The sequence below is a fragment of the Natrix helvetica genome, assembly GCF_964273705.1.
Source record: "Natrix helvetica genome assembly, chromosome: 1".
In the NCBI taxonomy this organism is placed as follows: Eukaryota; Metazoa; Chordata; class Lepidosauria; order Squamata; family Natricidae; genus Natrix; species Natrix helvetica.
In genome coordinates this window covers 366,833,944-366,852,646 of record NC_138548.1, presented here as the reverse complement: position 1 = coordinate 366,852,646, position 18,703 = coordinate 366,833,944, and the positions used below count along the sequence as shown (strand labels likewise).

Here is an 18,703-nt window from a genome sequence, read left to right as displayed (position 1 = left end):
TGGGGGAACATCTCCACCTCTTATGAATGCCAGAAATGTTTGGGAAGGAGGGGTGAAGAATTCAAACACATTCTTTATTCTCTTTTAAGTTCCCTAGACTAAAGTGTCTCACCTGCAACTCAACCTGCTCTTTCTTCCCCTCCACCTGGCTCAGGAGGAAGCCTTCTGCAAGGGCCACCGCCTGGGAGCTGGTCTCTGCTCCACACTCCCGCACCCAGCTCTCCATCTCTGGGGGAAGGGTAGCCAGGAGCTGCTCCAGAACCACCAGGTCCAGTATCTGGGCTTTGGTGTGCTTTTCTGGTCTCAGCCATCGCCTACATAAGCTGTGGAGTTTGCTGCAAAGTCCTCGGGGACCTTCAGCCTCCTGGTATTGGAGGCTCCTGAAGTTCCAGGCTTGAATGTTTGACCGCATGGTGGCTTCTTCCATTATGCATGCAATCCGGGATTCAACTCGGAGGACTGCTGGGCACGTGTCTCTCTTTCTCCACGGCCTCTCTTCGCTTGGGAAGAGTCCCCACACATCAGGTCTCGATGCCTCCGTTGCAAATCTCTCCTGCAGCCATTTCAGCTCCTGCGGAGCTCCAAGGGTTAAGGAGAGCGAATACTGTTTGGTAGAGTGGGAAGCCTCAGGGATGTCCCTCCTTCCACAAGGATGTAGCTTCTTTTGGAAAGCCAGCTGAAACCTTCGCCCTCTATTGGCCCCAAAGGGGAAGCACCACTTCTTTTCTCACATCCGAGGGCACCTCCTGGTGCAATCTGAATCATCTGGATCGGAATAGAGCAGGAAGAGTAGAAAGGGAGATTTTTCAATGGGGAAAAGCAGGAAGGAGGCTGTTCAGTCTCAGGAGGGGTGAGGAATGGAGGGGAGAAAAGGGGAAAGGAAATGAAAAACAGCCTCAGCCCAGCAGAGAAGCCTTTGAAACCCTGACATTTGTCCCCCACCCAAAGACCTCCAAATATTTGTATATATTAGTTATGCGTGGATAGTAACCACAGCACTGATATTTATTGGGATGTATTGAAGCCCAATGTATACTTTGTCCTAGCACTTAGCACACCATAAAAAAGCAAAACATAGCCAGGCTTCTCTCCTCTCCTGCTGGGCCACCGCAAGGTCTCTCCCTCCTCCGCCTCCCTTTGCACGGGAACCTCCCCCTCCCCCGATGCACGTCTGAACCTCCCCCCGCCAGACTCTCCCGTAGCCTCTCCGCCTCCCTATGGAGCCCAAGGGGTTATGGCGAGCGAGTGCACGGTCCTAGAGCGGCAAGCGTGTGTGATGTCACGCCGCCTCCAATGGGGAAGCGCCCGGCGTTACCTTATCTTGGCCGAGGTCGCCTCCTGGAGGAACCTCCCTAAATTTACAGGATTCCCCGTTAGGGCGGGAAAGAAGCAGAAAATAAACGGGGCTTCCCCGAAGGGATTGGGGAGGGCGGAGGGGTTTGGTTGGAGGCGGTTTCTCCACCCCCCGCCCCGACTCAGAAAGGTTTCCTTTACAGGAATCCCCCTTTCTCTCCCGCTGAAGGGAAGACATTCCCGCCCTGGTTTCCCCAACATAATCTGAGGTAAAATTTACCTCAGACTTCATTTTTTTCAATGTTTTCTGCCCAAGGAGACTTCTTTGCATCTTGTGTGCTGATCCTGTGCCAAGGGCACCTTTAAGATGTTTATCATCCATGCATCCATCCATCTTTCTATCCATCCATCATCCATCCAAAGGCACCTTTATAATGTTTATCATCTATCATCTTTATCATCTATTAGATGATAAGAGAAGCACACCAGCATGCCTAACATCCCTGTCCTACTATCTCGATTTATCTGTACCCATTTCCTGTTTTTATTCATGTTTATTCGTATTCCTGTTATCTTGTACATATGTGACTAAATAAATAAATAATCTATCCATCCATTCATCTCTATTCATTTGTCTATTTATCTGTCTGCTCTCTACATGTATTTATGTATCTATGTATCATACATCTCTAGCAATGTATTAGTTGATCTATCAATATTTATATATGCCTATCTAGGTATATGTCTGCCTTGTCCGTCTATTGATCGATCTAGCTATCATCTCTATCATCTATCAATCATCTAATATCTCTATCCATATTTGACTACCAACATCTTCTGAGGAAAAATTTACCTCAGACTTCTCTTTGAATCTTTTCTGCCCAAGGAGACTTCTTTGCATCTTGTGTGCTGATCCTGTGCAGCGTCACAAAGGAGAGCCTGGCAAAGGGCACCTTTAAGATGTTTATCATCTATTTCTCTCTCTCTCTCTCTCTCTCTCTCTCATCTATCTATCATCTATCTATCTATCCATTCATCCATCCATCCATCCATCCCAGGGCAGCCCGTGTTGCTTCCACCCAGTGTACCCAATGTAAAGAGGAGAAATCGGGCCAGTGTGGCTTCGGCCCGGTCTATCTAATGCAAACAGGAGACATACCAGCAGTTTGGGGAGTGGTGTCAAACTAGCCATGCCCACCCAGTGGCTGCACCCATCATCAGCGATGTCCAATGTGTGGCGGCAAGCTGCCCACGCCCACCCAGGCGGCCACACCCACCATCAGCCATGCTCAGAGAGTGGTGTCAAGCTGGCCATGCCCACGCAGTTCGCCACACCCAATCTTAACCCCCAAATGTAAGCCGCAATAAACAAATTTAAGAAAAAGATTATCAATCTACATCTACAAGTAGCATTGCTCATCTTCAAATGATAGTACCTTCAAAAATCTGGGGTTCATAAATAAAAATGCTTTTTGTTTTCCTCAGTCATTTCATCTCTCAGGATACCACTTGTGAGGATTTGGGAACCTTTTTTTTAACCTTCCCTAGATCATCACACACGTACAAGAAATACAAAAGAATTAACCAATAAAGTCTATGCATTCTCAATCAAATATTTTTAATGAAAAATTGGGTCATTACTTTTCCTGAAGCTCTTTTCAATTACTCAAAGTTTCTGCTTTGTATAGATCCTTTTATGATATGTAAGAGAACTATTATGACTGAAGCCGTTTCCACACTCCATACATTTTTATATTTTCTCCCATGTGGATCCTTGTATGGGAAGTAAGATGACTGATCTGAGTAAAGGTTTTTCCAAACTCCATGCTCTTATAAGGCTTTTCTACTGTATGGATCCTTTTATGTAACATCAATGATCAATTTTTGAAGAAACCCTTTGCACATTCCGCAAATTTATATGGCATGTCCCGTGTGAATCCTTTTATGAGAAGTGAGACGATCCCTCCGACTGAAGCTCTTTCCACATTCCATGCATTTATAGGGCCTCTCCCCTGTGTGGACCCATTTATGTAAAATAAGGCCACCAGTCTGAGCAAAGGTCTTTCCACACACTGAGCATTTATATGGCTTCTCCCCTGTATGGATCCTTTGATGGATCACAAGTTGACTCCTATCAGCAAAGGTCTTTTTACACACCATGCATTTATATGGCTTTTCCCCTGTGTGGATCATCTTATGGCGAAGAAGATGACTATTTCGAACAAAGGTCTTTCCACACTCGTTGCATTGATACGGCCTCTCCCCGGTGTGGATCAACGTATGTAAGATAAGAGTACCCTTTTCAACAAAGGTCTTTCCACACTCCATGCATTTATATGGCCTCTCCCCCGTGTGGATCCTATTATGGGAAATAAGACTACGATTTTGAGAAAAGGTCTTTCCACACACCAAGCATTCTTTTGTGTGAATCACTTTTTGAGATGTACAGAAATTATTTCCAACAGAAGGAATGAATGTCCCATTATAATTTTCTCCGTTGTGTTTTCTTATAGCATCTTCTCTTTTGTTTTGGGTTAAATAGTGTCCGTTTACATGTAATTTAGCTTTAATTAGCTTCACACTTTTCCCGATATATTTGTTCCTTATTTTCTCTTGTTGGGCAGGAAAGTCATGGATCAGAGCATCGGTGGAAGATGAGTTTTCCTGATTCCAATTGTTTGGCTGGTTTCTTTCATGGCTTTCTAATTCCATTTGAATTCCAAATTTCTCCGTTCCATCTCCAGCATTGATCACTTGGAACAGTTCATAGGAATCTTGATTCTCCTGCCCATTATTACCTTCAAAGCAAAAGAGAAATGAAAATAATAAGAAGGTTAAAGAAAAAGATCAAACTGTAGAAAGTCAACAAATTGTCTTCTGAATTTTTCTGAAATTACATTATGTTATATATTGCATTATTATAGTCCATATAGTGATATGGACATGATTTCTGAATTAATGAGTCATGAAAGCTTTGAAAATATCTAGAAAATATCTCTTTCCTTACAATTATCTCTATATATGCAAATCTCACTCAAAGTCAGTTCTGTGTTATGAAAAATAGGGGAAACATCTAAAGAGGAATTAGGAGAAAACCTAGGATTTATTGGGGTGGGTTAAGGACATTTCACTGCCCAAAGTCTCATTGGCTTTCAAGGGCTCTTCTCAGTTCGCAGAGACCAGACCCCTAAACTACTGCGAGATCACGTGAGATCAGTAGTGCAATATCTCATGCTAGTACTTTAGGACTGTGTTCTTTACGAACTGAGGACTGCATGAGATCCGGGCAAAAGTGTTTGAAACCAAAGAGGTCTTTCCTCTGTTTGCAAACCCTATTACCCTGGATCTAGTGCAGGCCTCAGTTAGCAGAGGCCTAAAGTATATAGTGTGAGATCACGCAGGATTAGTAGTGCGAGATTTCATGCTACTGATCTCGCATGATCTCTCACTACTTTAGGCCTGATCTCTACAAATGCACCAAAGCAAGCAAAAGAACTGATGGCTCGCGACATTGACACAAGTTTAGTCTCAGCAGGGTAGGGTGAGGGAATAAGTAGGATGAATGTTGCAGCGCCTCTGCTGTCATTTATACGTGTGAATGATGGCCATAGTGCTGCAACATTCGTAATTTCAGGGCTGTGTCTAAAGTACTTGGGGGTGAGGGTAGGTCCAAACTTCAAATAGGCGCTAAGTGAACAATCGTAACTCAGAGATTACCTATACCAAAGGATGCTCTGAGTCAATCTGAATGAGGCCTTTGTTTTTGAAATGGTTTGGCTAAATGCTCTTCCATGACCTGATAATGAAAGTGCTGTACTCACAGAATTTTTGGAGGTTTCAGAGGAAGACCAATGGATAGGATAGGACAAGAACAGGGTAGGATATGGATAGAAGAATAGGAATAGGAATAGGAAGACACGACAAGACAAGACTAGGTTAGACTAGATTAGACTACAATAGAATAGAATAATTTATAGGCCAGGTGTGATTAGACAATATGCATTTGTCTTCAGTGCATAAGTTGTCAGTGTACAAAAAACCTATAAGTGATAAATCATGATCATCGTCATCATAAAAATACATTCATCATAAATCATAGAATACAACACTTAGTGATAGTCATAGGATACTAAATAACTAATCAACATAAATCGTGCTAAGAAACTAAATAAAACAATATAAATCATAAAGATACAAGCAGTAAAATTATAGTCCCAAGTAGAAAAAGAGATAGGTAATACTAAAGATGAGAAGAATAGTAATACAGTCTTACTAAATCGTTTGACAGTGTTGTGAGAATTAGTTATTTAGCACAGTGATAACATGGGGGAAAACTGTCCTTGTGTCTAGATGTTCTAGTGTGCAATGCCCCATAGCATCATGATAGCACTTCTATCACGAGGGTAGAGGTTAAAATAATGTATGTCCAGGATTGTGAGTGGTCTGTAGATATTTTCAAAGCCCTCTTTCTGGCTCATTGAGTATACAGGTCCTCAATGGAAGGCAGGTTGGTAACAATTGTTTTTTCTGAAGTTCTAATTGTCTGTTGAAGTCTTTATCTGTCTTGTTGGGTTGCAGAGCCAAACCAGACAGTTATAGAGGTGCAGACGAGAGCCTCAATAATTCCTCTGTAGAACTGTATCAGCAGCTCTTTGGGTATTTTGAGCTTTCTGTGTTGGCGCAGAAAGAACATTCTTTGCTGTTTTGATGTTAGGTGTCCATTTTAAGTCTTGAGATATCATAGAACCTACAAAGTTGAAAGTTCTATCTATCATAGAGGTATCTATGTTGATACTGTGTGGTCTAGTATTGTAAGAAGTGGTAGTATAGGAGGTTTTCCTAAAATCTACCATCATTTCTATAGTTTTGAGTGTGTTCAGTTTAAGATTGCTCTGGTCACACAACAAGGCTAGTAGTTCCACCTCCCGTTTTCATGCAGATTCTTGTTGTCTCGAATGAGATCAATCACTGTTGTATCATCTGCAAACGTCAGTACTTTAACAGAGAGATCTTTTGAGATGCGTTCATTGGTGTATAGAGAGAAGTGAAGAGAGCACGCAACTCTGAGGGGCCCTGTGCTTATTGTACAGGTGTCTGCTGTGGTTTTGCCTAGCTTCACCTGCTGCTTCTTGTCTCTCAGAAAACGTATAATCCACTTACGAGTGTGGTCAAGCACAGCTAGCTGATTTAGTTTAATTAGAAGAATATCTGGAATGATGGTATTGAATGCCGAGCTGAAGTCTACAAAAAGGACCCTTGCATAGGTCTTTGGAGATTCAAAATGTTGTAGGATGCAGTGAGAGCCGATCTTATGGCTCAGTAGGCAAATTGCAAGGGGTCTAACAGCAGATCCGTGTTGGTTCTCTGGCACCAGCCTTTCAAAAGTTTTCATAATTACAGATGTCAAAGCAACCAGTCTGTAGTCATTCAGTTCTTTGATGGAGGGTTCCTTCGGCTCTGGGATGATAGTAGAGCATTTGAACATCTCTAATGATTTATTAAAGATGCCGGTGAAGATGGGGGCCAGTTGATCAGCACAATTTATTTTATTTATTTTATTCAATTTATAAGTCGCTCCCTCTCCACGAAGGGACTCGGGGCGGCGTACAATTAAATATATAAACATACGGTATGGAGGAGGTATATACATAAAACATTTTTACAATTTCATAAATAAATAGCCATAAAGTTAAAACAGTACAATAAAATTAACAATTAAAATACCCCAAATTTACCATCTAAAATTGCCAGGGGGAATTCGAGAATATAGTTCTTATTTAAGCCAGGCCGGCTAGTTGGAACAGGTGGCTCTTGAGTTTCTTATGGAAGGAGCGGAGATCGGTAGTTGTCCTAATGTCGGGGGGGAGGTCATTCCAAGCTTTTAAGCAAGCAGGAGTTATCTTGTCTGGGCCTGGTGCTTTTCCTCGCTTTTTCCCATGAAATAGACCTTTCATATCATTTTCTATAGTCACCAGGGGTGCAGGGCCTAAAGGAATGGACTCAGTAGTCGGAGGTTTGTCTGTTGTTAGTATGTCCGAGATGGGGATTGTGGAGATAGGTGACCATAGTTTACTCTCAAACCTACAGAAAAACACATTTGGGTCATTTGCCAGTTGTCGATTTCCCTGAGAATGGAAGGGTTTGCTGTACCCCGTGATATTTTCAAGAGTTTTCCACATGTTTGCAGGTTCATTTGTTGAGAACGGATTCCTTAGCTTTTCAGAGTAGCTTCTTTTTGCTGCTCTGATCTCCCTTATTAATACATTTCTGGCCTGATTCTACAAGATTATATCGCCTTTTCTATGGGCTTCTTCTTTGGCACGATGTAGCTGCTTGAGTTTAGCTGTGAACCGAGGTTTGTTGTTACTGTATATTCGCAAATTTCTTGTCGGCACACATAGGTTTTCACAAAAACTAACTATATAAAACTATATGATGTTACAGTATCTCTGAGTTCATCCAAGTCTGCAGAGGTATCTTCAAAACAATTCCAATCAGTCCAGTCAAGGCAAGACTGTAGCTTTATATTGCAAAACCCAACTTATTAGCCGCTTAACGTAAATTAGTCAGAAAGAGTGAAGGAAGGAGTTTTTATTCCACTTTTTCTTAGTCTATTCAAAATCCTCCTCGCTTATCCCTTTTCCGCCTCCATCGGCTCCTCCTTTTCTTTTTGTACATCCATTGTTCAGAAGAAGTTGCTTTTTCCTGCATTAGAATCTCTTCTGCATTTGTAGAGACTGGGGGTGAGGGGGTGTAGGCACAGGAAGCTTGCTTGATGCTTAATAGTTGGTGTCTTGAGTATGAGATCCAAAGTGAATCACAGAGAATAATAATAATTAATCAGAGAGCATTTCACCAAGGCTGCAGAGTTAAGCCTTGGTGAAATATTTAACTTGAGGAGTTAAGACACCATACCGAGGTGTTAATGACAAAAAAATCCTCTCACATGACCTCCAGAGCACACATAAAAGCACACCTCATTCTTTTCAGCCTCCACAGGTAAGTTCAAATAGAAATGGAAAAATACAGATAAGAAATGGCACAGAAAACATCTAAGCAATTGAGCTCTTTCCTTTCTTGGAGTATGAGAAGGCCAGATCCTTCTCCCTCCCAGGAGACAATATCTGATTAGTGGTTTTTAAATAAAAAACTAACTATAATCTGTCTTCTTGAACTCTCTGATTTGGGACTAGAAAACTCTTACCCAGAGAGACCACATTCCTATGATTTTCAAGCATGACTTCAGAATGGAGTACTTTTTGGTCAGGATGCAGTTGAGACCATTCCTCCTCAGAGAAATACACAGCCACCTCCTCGAAGGACACGATACTCTCCTGAACATGGAAAAAAGAACACAACGGGAGGATTCGCAAGGTCTGTTCATCTTCATCAATGATTTACACAAGGGGATAGAAGGGGAAATCATCAAATTGAGAGTAATACCAACACTCCAGAAGATAAACTCGCGATATGAAATGATCAACAGCTTGGGCCCTATCTAACAAAATGAAATTCAGTAGCGAGAAATGTAAGGTTCTACATTCAGGAAAGAAAAAACAAATGCACAGGCATAGAACAGGTGATGCCTAGCTCAACAGTAGTAAGTGCAACAGGGATTTTGGAATGCTAGTGGACAACCACTTCTACTTCTTGTAAACTCATAGTTGAGGTGGGGTGGGGGTACCTAGCAGAACAGGTTAACCAGTAGCCTTTAAAAAACATTTCCTAAACAGAATCTGAGGGTAGATTTGACAAACCATCATGTCCCAGTAATATTCTACGGAGGACGCTATGCTGATTGAGAGCAACTTGAACCTACTATTATGCTTTCTATGTCTCTCAAGAACACAAAAATAATCCAGTCCAAACAAGGAGGGGAAATAGAAGGAGAGAGCACTCTGCACACCCACTTTACTTCCTGAAGGAAAGGGAGAATACAAAACTAACAATTTCCCCCTTTCTTACTTGATTTGGAGGTTCAACCACTGTTTGAGCTCCATCATAAAAACCCGGAAACTTCATTCCTTGTTTCTCTGTAAGAAATAATTTCAAAATGCATAATTAACAAAATAGGAGGAGATATTCTATAGAAGACAAAAGATAGTGAAGGTAAGACAGATGGGTAATCTGAAGATCCTTCGATTACCTCCTGAGGTGTCCTGACTTGGATCTTCCCAAGGGATCCTCCTGATAAATGGCTCCTGATGGGGATTTGATGGATTCTTCTTTCTCTCAGGATCTCTGATCTCCACAGTGCAGCACTTCAAATCGGAGGAAGGAAAGAAGAAGCAGAATTAATGTACATCACATAAAATAAAGTGGATTCCTATATTTGTTTTTTTTTTAAATATATTTTTATTATTTTTACATTTAAAACAATGCCATACCGCAGAGTCGGAGTGACCATACATTCACATTATGTACAGCTAGTTTCAACCATTAACAATTAATCTACTTAATACATTGTCTATCCTTCTGTCCAATCACAATATATACATTTGTTCCAGTCTTGTCATCTTGTCTTATACCGATCATAAAATCTGTTCCATACTTCAAAATATTCTGATTTCCCTTTATTTTTAAGTTCAAGAGTGAGCCTATCTGCTTCTGCACAGGCCAACACTTTTCTGATTATATCAAGCTCTGATGGTGTATTTTCTTTTTTCCCATGCTGTGCATAGGTTATGCGCGCTGCAGTTAGTATATGTATGATTAGATAGAGTGTATCTTTCTTAAACCCCTCCGGTATTATGCCTAGGAGAAAAGTTTCTGGTTTAAACATAATTTGTTCTCCCACTATTTGTTCTAACCATGATTGAATCATTTTCCAATATTTTTTTGCCTCATTGCACGTCCACCACATATGATAGAAAGTGCCTGGTGTTTTTTTACACTTCCAACAGTTTGGGGCCAGATTTTTGAACATTTTGGAAAGCCGTGCTGGGGGGAGATGCCATCTGTAGAACATCTTATAAAGATTTTCTTTATATGCCGTAGCCAATGTTAGTTTCTGATTAAGTATCCAAAGTTTTTCCCACTTAGCCAATTACACATTGTAACCGAAATTTTTCCCCCAGGCGACCATGGTTTCTTTGACATGTTCCTCCTCTAGTTTATATTCCAACAAGAATCTATACATCACTTTGATCAGTCTGTTTTCTGTCTGTATCAAAAGTTTATCTAATATTGTGTAGTCTTTGGCAATACCTTCGTACTTCCTATCCTGTGCATACCTTGATTGTATCTGTAAATAAGACCACCATTTATTATTATTTTATTTTATTTCTTAGATTTTTAGACCGCCCCTCTCCCTAAAAGGGACTCGGGGCGGTGTACAGTCAATATTATAAAACCAGTCATAATAATTAAATACATTTAAACTACATTTAAGATACATTTGGAGGGGGAGATAGGCTGTACTAAGAAATAAATAATTCTAATCTTAAAACATCACAATTAAAACCCCAAACCCCAAACCCTAAAATAAAATAAATCCCTGGGAGGTAAAACTAAGAAAGTGCCACCATTCCACTTGTACTCCTTGTGAGGTCAGTTCTGATCTGGTTTTGATCTCCCCCTAATAAAGAGTTCAATAACTCTTTATATGTGACTATATTTTCCATGTTGATTAAATTTGGGTGTATGTATGCTTCCATCGTAGATAGCCAAAGAGGTATTTTGGTATAGTGGTCATGTTTAATTTTGTTCCATATTAGTAACAGAGATTGTCTGATGTAATGTCTACTAAAATATTTGTGTGCAGATCCTTTTTCATACCAGAGGAAGGCATGCCAGCCTGCTTGGAGGTCATGGCCTTCCAATTTGAGTAATCTTTTATTTCTCAGCATTATCCATTCCCTTAGCCATGTTAGTATGGCCGCAGTATAATAGAGTTCCCAATCTGGTACGCCAAATCCTCCCTTTTCCTTAGTGTCTTGCATAGCCTTAAGTTTTATTCTTGGTTTTCTTCCCTGCCAAATAAATTTCGAAACCAATTGATTCAAATCCTTGAAGACACCTTTTTCTAATTTAATGGGAATATTCTGAAATAGGAAAAGAAATTTTGGTAATATATTCATTTTTATAACTGTGATCCTGCCCATTAGGGACAGTTGTAGGTTTTTCCATCTTTCTAGATCTTTCTTAGTTTTATTAATCAAATTAATATAATTGTCTTCTTTGATGGTCACGCACCTCGCAGATAAATGTATACCAAGATATTTAACTTTTTTGACAATTTGGATACTCAATTTCTTCGTTAACTCCTCTTTTGCTTTTGATGTCATATTTTTAGTCAGCATTTTGGTCTTTGTCATATTTATCTTCAGACCCGCTATTTTCCCATACTCTGTCAATTCCTCAATGAGTTTCGTACCAGACTTTATAGGATCTTGTAGCACAAACACTAGATCGTCCGCAAAGGCCTTAACTTAAATTGCTCCTTTTTAATTTCTAGTCCCTTTATCTGTACCTCTTTACGTACATTCCTGGCTAGTACTTCTAGGGTTAGTATAAACAGCAGGGGGATAGGGAGCTATATTTGGAAGTCAAACTCAATGCCCCCAGAATCCATCAGTGAGGTTGAGTGAGAAAACAATGGAACAATGTCCTACAGGAATTGGTGGAACATCTCCACCTATTATGAATGTCAGAGACGTTTGGGAAGGAGGGGTGAAGTATTCAAACACATTCTTTATTCCCTTTTGAGCTCCCTAGATTAAAGTGTCTTACCTGCAACTCAACCTGCTCTTTCTTCTCCTCCACCTGGCTCAGGAGGAAGCCTTCTGCCAGGGCCACCGCCTGGGAGCTGCTCTCTGCTCCACACTCCCGCACCCAGCTCTCCATCTTCGGGGGAAGGGTAGCCAGGAGCTGCTCCAGAACCACCAGGTCCAGCATCTGGGCTTTGGTGTGCTTTTCTGGTCTCAGCCATCGCCTGCAAAAGTTGTGGAGTTTGCTGAAAAGTCCTCGGGGACCCTCAGCCTCCTGGTATTGGATGGTCCTGAAGTCGCAGGGATGAACTTCTGAATGGAGGATGGTTTCCTCCATCATGCATGCGATCTGGGACTGAACCCGGAGGAGAGCTGGACACGTGTCTCTCTTTCTCCACGGCCTCTCTTTGCATGGGAAGAGTCCCCACACAACATCAGCTCTCGATGCCTCCCATGCAAATCTCTCCTGCAGCCTTTTCAGCCCCTGCGGAGCTCCAAGGGTTAAGGAGAGCAAGTGCTGTGTACTAGAGAGGGAAAGCTCAGTGATGTCCCTCCGTTCGCAGCCTCCTCTGGAAAGCCAGCCGAAACCTTCGCCCTCTAGTGGCCCAAAGGGGAAGCGCCTGTCCCTTCCTCCCATCCGACGGCGCCCCCCCCCCCCCCCCCCTGCAATCTGAATCATTTGAATCGGAATAGAACTGGAAGAGTAGAAAGGGAGATTTTTCAATGGGAAAAAGCAGGAAGGACACTGTAATGTCTTTTTCTTTTCTTCTTCTTTTCTTTTTAATGCTGAAGCTCATCTGAATTGGCTTAAAGGACTCCCATTCCCACGGACCTAGATTCTATTTTAGAATTACAATTCTAGAATAGAATAGAGCTGGCAGGGAGATCTTCCAGTCCAGCCCGCTGCTCAAGCATTTCAGATAAGTTGCTATCCCTTCTCTTCTTATAAACCTCCAGTGATGAAGGTTTCTTTTTCCACTGATTAGCTGTCCTCACTGGCAGGAAGTTTCTCCTTAATTCCAGGTTGCTCCTCTCTTTGATTAGTTTCCATCCATTGTTTCTGGCGGATGGGAAAGAGGAAGGGAGAGGGGTGGGGAGCGTTGAAAGGAGGGGTGAGGAATGGAGGAGAGAAAAGGGGAAATGAGAGGAGAAGGGAAGGGAAAGAGAAAAATGGAAATATAAAGAGAAAGAGGGAAGGGAAGAGGAACGGAAAGAGAAAGAAGGTTTGGGTGCAAGAGATGGCAAAGTGAGGCTGCTGACAAAGACAGATGGAGCTGCTCCAAAGATTCAAGAGAAGCCACCAGGTGGTCTCTCTGGGGCCTCTTTCAATGGGGAAGCTGTCAGAGGGTTGGAAACAATGCATTGCCCCTTGATGAGGTGGGCAGGGGGCTTTTGCTGCCCCAATTCTTCCCCCCTGCAAAACGCGCATCTTCACAATGACCTCAAAATGAAAAGTGTGATTGGCTGTGCTGCTGCCTTGTGTTGGAAGGGAGGGCAGAGGGCGTCCGGTCAAAGCCAAAACAGAAAATAGAGAATGTAAATATAATGGTGATATAAATAATTAATATTATAAGTGTTAGTACTACTCTTATTATATTATTGAAGAAGGTAAAAGCAATAGGAAGGCAATGCAGAATGGAGAACTATAAAGGCTAAACATGAAAGCTGATACAGAAGGCTGTACAATTACTTTATATTGTTATGTATGTTTTGTTTATTGTGTTTTTCTTTCTGTTTTTAAAGATTAAAATGTTTAATAAAAACTATTTTTTTAAAGATAGCATTAGATCATCAATAAACAGAGAAAAATAAAAAAATAAAAATAAAAAAGTTCTGAAGACTCCACTGGGACGTAAAGGCTCGTCCACGATGGACACAAAAATAGATCTGCTACCTTGGCGATTTAAATAGAGGGGAAAGTGGTTAAAATCAATTGTAAAAAACTGCAGTTAACCTGTTTTTTTTCCTTTATATATCTATTTCTTTATTTTCCAGTTTGACTCAGAAACTTTAACGAGCAATATTTGAAAAACAATATTTGAAAATCAGCAATGCCCAATGAGTTGCGTCAAGCTGGCCACGCCCACCCAGGTCACCACACCCAACCCTAACCCTACCCCTCCAAATGGCACCTACAATAAACAAAGTGAAGAAAAAGGTTTTCATTCCTCATGTACAAGCAGCATTTCAAATGATACTACCTTCAACAATCTGGGGTTCACCAATAAAACATCATGTGCTAATTGTTTTTGCTTTTCATTAGTCATTTCATCTCTCAGGCTACCACTTGTGAGGATTTGGGCACCTTTTTTAACCTTCCCTAGATCATTACACACATACAGGAAAAACAAGAGTGAACCAAGAATTGTATATGCGTTTTCACCCAAAAATATTTATGAGGCAGCCAAACTGGTCACTACCACACTGCAGCCCCTGCGTGCTCGCCCCTTCCCTCAAACCTTATCCTCTAATGAACGTGCTCCCCACCCTTCCCATTGCCGAGGCTGTTTTTGGCTACCTCTGCCACCACAGATGGGATGCAACAGGAGGCTGCAAATCAGGCCAGTGCATCTGGCAGGCCTGGTTGGATTCCTCTGCATGCTCCTTGGGGCTTCAGCCCAGCGGTCGCGGGGATTGCACCCACCTGCGCAAAGGTATGCATATTTCCACAACACTAGAACTATTTTGTCTTTGAGCAGATCGAGTTCAAGCAGTGCTTTTTTCACACAACTGTCTGGGCAAAGTTACCATGGCACTGAGAAAAGGATAACTGCAAAATGAGTGAACAGTGTAACCAGGCAGCTGTGAAGGCAAACACAATTCTGGGACGCATCACCAGATTTATCACCATCAGGAAAAAGGAGGTCTTAATCCATCATATAGGGCTTTAGTCAGATCCCATTTGTAATATTGTATCCAGTTCTGGAGACTTCACTTTAAAAAAATATTGATAAGTTAATTGTCCCCACCGTAAGGAAGATTCTTAACTCCGGGTTTTTTTTCTCCTTCATTAGTTCACATCCATTTTTTCTTGTCCTGCGGTGCTTTGGAAAAATAAACTGACTCCCTCCTCTTTGTGGCAGCTTCTCAAATACTGATATACTGTTATGTCATTCCTAATCCTTCTTCTCTGTAGACTAGCCAAATCCAAATCCTGCAACTGTTCTTCATGTTTCGATCTCCAGGCCTTTAATCATTTTAGCAGTTCTTCTTTGGCCTTTTTCAAAGTCTCTTCTTTTTTTGTAATGGGATGACCAAAACTGGATGCAGCATTTCATGTGTAGCCTTAGTGATGTTGCCGAAATCCCGCTTACCCACCAACTGCCACCCTTCGGCCTTTGCCTCCCAGCAATTTACCTCCTTGCAGCAAACAGAAAATACCCTGGGCAGCTTCAGCACAGCCTGATTTAACAGGAGCAGCTGATTGGAGGTTGGATCTACCTTCCAGATTACCTCCAATCAGCTGTTCCAGGCTGCGGGGATAGCCTCCACCCATCACCGCTACCACCTATCGCCGCCTTCACCCGCTCCATTTTAGTCTCCACATGTCCTGTTTTTAGTGTCCGCACACCCCATTTCTGGCCTCTGCATGCCACATCTATCTCCACCGCCTGGAATAGGCCAAAAATTGAGCGTGCGGAGGCAGCGATAGGTGGCAGTGCCAACAGGCAGCAGCGGTGGCAATAGGCGGAAGCGAAACCCGCAGCATGGAACAGCTTATCGGAGATATTCTGAGAGGCAGATCCAACCGCCAATCAGCTGCTCCTGCTAAAGCTGACCAGACTGTATGGTGTTTGCTGCAAGGTGATAGATTGTTGGGAGTGAGAAACAGATTTTTTTTCCCTTGTCTTCCTCCCAATAAGTTGGGAGTGTCTTATATTTCGGCGCGTCTTACAGTCCCAAAAATATTGTAAAAATATATAAAATCATGGTGGGGCAGTGGTTAGAATTCAATACTACAAGCTAATTGGCCACAGCTAGGAGCTGGATCCTGGAGCCTTCTGAGGTCAGTAAAATGGGGACAATATGCTGACTTTCTAGACTGCTCAGAGAGTGCTATGAAGCATTGTGGAGTGGTAGATAACCCTAAGTGGAATTGTTATTGCTATATAGTTTCTCTCGAACATGGATCCTTTTGTGAGAAGTGAGATAACCTTTCAGAGCAAAGCTCTTTCCACATTGCATGCATTTATAGGGCTTTTCTCCTGTGTGGATTTTGTTATGAGAAGAAAGAGTACTTCTCCAAGCAAATGTCTTTCCACACTCCATGCATTTATATGGCTTTTCCCCTGTGTGGATCATCTTATGGCAAAGAAGATGACTATTTTGAGCAAAAGACTTTCCACACTCCATGCATTTGTATGGCCTCCCCCTTGTGTGGATCATCTTATGGGAAATAAGACTATGATTTCGAGAAAAGGTCTTTCCACACTCCATGCATTTAAACACTTTCTCCCTTGTGTGCATCTTTTTGTGAGTAGTAAGTCTACTGCTAAGAGCAAAGGTCTTTCCACATGTCATGCAATTATATGGCTTTTCCCCTGTGTGGATCATCTTATGGTGAAGAAGATGACTATTTCGAGCAAAGGTCTTTCCACACTCCATGCATTTATATGGCTTTTCCCCTGTGTGGATCATTTTATGACGAAGAAGACCTCCATTTTGAGCAAAGGTCTTTCCACACTCCATGCATTTATATGGCTTTTCCCCTGTGTGGATCATCTTATGGCGAAGAAGATTACTATTTCGAACAAAGGTCTTTCCACACTCTTTGCATTTAAATGGTTTCTCCCCTGTGTGCATCTTTTTGTGGTTAGTAAGTCTACTCCTCTGAGCAAAGGTCTTTCCACACGCCATGCATTTAAATGGCTTTTCCCCTGTGTGGATCATCTTATGGCAAAGAAGATGACTATTTTGAGCAAAGGTCTTTCCACAATCCATGCATTTATATGGCTTTTCCCCCGTGTGGATCATCTTATGGCGAAGGAGGTCACATTTTCGAACAAAGGTCTTTCCACACTCCATGCATTTATATGGCTTTTCCCCCGTGTGGATCATCTTATGGTGAAGAAGGTCACATTTTCGAACAAAGGTCTTTCCACACTCGTTGCATTTATACGGCCTCTCCCCTGTGTGGATCATCATATGGGAAATAAGACTATGATTTTGAGAAAAGATCTTTCCACACACCATGCATTCTTTTGTGTGAATCACTTTTTGAGATGTACAGAAGTTATTTCCAAGAGAAAGAATGAATGTCCCATTGTGATTTTCTCCATTGTATCTTCTTATAGCATCTTCTCTTTTGTTTTGGGTTAAATAGTGTCCGTTTACATGTAATTTAGCTTTAATTAGCTTCACACTTTTCCCGATATATTTGTTCCTTATTTTCTCTTGTTGGGCAAGAAAGTCATGCATCAGAGCATCGGGGGAAGATGAGCTTTCCTGATTCCAATTGTTTGGCTGGTTTCTTTCATGGCTTTCTAATTCCATTTGAATTCCATCTTCAATATCCGTTCCATCTTGAGCATTAATCACTTGGAACAGTTCACAGGAATCTTGATTCTCCTGCCCGTTATTACCTTCAAAGGAAAAGAGAAATGAAAATGATAAGAAAGTTAAAGAAAAAGATCAAACTGTAGAAAGTCTACGAATTGTCTTCTGAATTTTTCTGAAATTCCATTATGTTATATTTTGCATGACTACAGTGCTGTGGTATGGACATGATTTCTGTATTCATGAGTTATGAAAGCTTTGAAAATATCTAGAAAATATCTCTTTTCTTGCAATTATCTCTATATATGCAGATCTCACTCAAAGTCAGTTTTGAGTTAAGGAATAATGAGGGGAAACATCTGAAGAGGAATTAGGAGAAAACCTAAGATTTATTGGGGTGGGTTAAGGATATTTCACTGCCCAAAGTCTCATCGGCTTTCAAGGACTTTTCTCAGTTCGCAGAGAAGAGACCCCTAAACTATTTTAGTGCGAGATCACGTGAGATCAGTAGTGCAATATCTCATGCTAGTACTTTAGGACTGTGTTCTCTACGAACTGAAGACTGCATGAGATCCGGGCAAAAGTGTTTGAAACCAAAGAGGTCTTTCCTCTGTTTACAAAGTCTATTGCCCTGGATCTCGTGCAGGCCTGAGTCAGCAGAGGCCTAAACTATATAGTACAAGATCATACAGTAGCGTGAGATTTCATGCTACTCATATCGCATGATGTCTCATTACTTTAGGCCCGTTTTCTGCAAATGCACCAAAGTAGGCAAAGGAACTGATGGCTCGCTACATTGACGCAAGTTTAGTCTCAATGGGGGTAGGGTGTTTATAGGCCAAGTGCGATTAGACAATATGGATTTGTCTTCAGTGCATAAGCTCTCACTCTCAAATAAGCAGGGGATCATGGTCCAAAATGCAGAACTTTCTTTAGAAAGGCGAATTGGGGACCCAGGTATCACACATCAGTCGCACAAGAAGATCAAGGTATGTAAAAAGAGAAGTCACCTTCTGGTTGGTGATTCAATCGTAAGGGATGTAAATTTAGAAAAGGATATGGAGATTTTAAAAGAGGTCAGGTGTCTGCCAGGTGCTACTACCAGCAGAGACACGAGGCGTATTCTTAAGAGTGTCAAGAATGCAAGAAAGAACTGTGATGTTGATGCTATTATACATCTTGGCACAAATGATTTGTCCCAAAAA

General features: G+C 41.6%; 2 protein-coding genes across 3 annotated transcripts in view; both read right to left on the bottom strand.

Moving 5' to 3' along the window:
* Positions 1–18,703, bottom strand: part of LOC309391850 (zinc finger protein 202-like) — a 28,357-nt gene that overhangs the window by 4,155 nt on the left and 5,499 nt on the right. The window contains exon 5 of one of the 2 annotated variants that reach the window (XM_081952648.1): positions 15,269–17,584. The exons of the other annotated variant lie outside the window; for it this stretch is intronic. Within the exon in view, the coding sequence (XP_081808774.1) occupies positions 16,089–17,584 (1,496 nt within the window). The 3' untranslated portion in view covers positions 15,269–16,088. Of the gene's footprint in view, positions 1–15,268; positions 17,585–18,703 lie in introns of those variants that run through there. 2 annotated transcript variants of the gene reach the window in all.
* On the bottom strand, positions 2,902–12,342 carry LOC309384545 (zinc finger protein 202-like; the record flags this gene model as incomplete). Its single annotated transcript, XM_081938231.1, has 5 exons — positions 2,902–4,091; positions 8,498–8,627; positions 9,259–9,326; positions 9,440–9,554; positions 12,127–12,342. 5 exons carry the CDS (start codon positions 12,340–12,342, stop codon positions 3,208–3,210), a joined length of 1,413 nt encoding a protein of 470 aa, XP_081794357.1. The 3' UTR covers positions 2,902–3,207.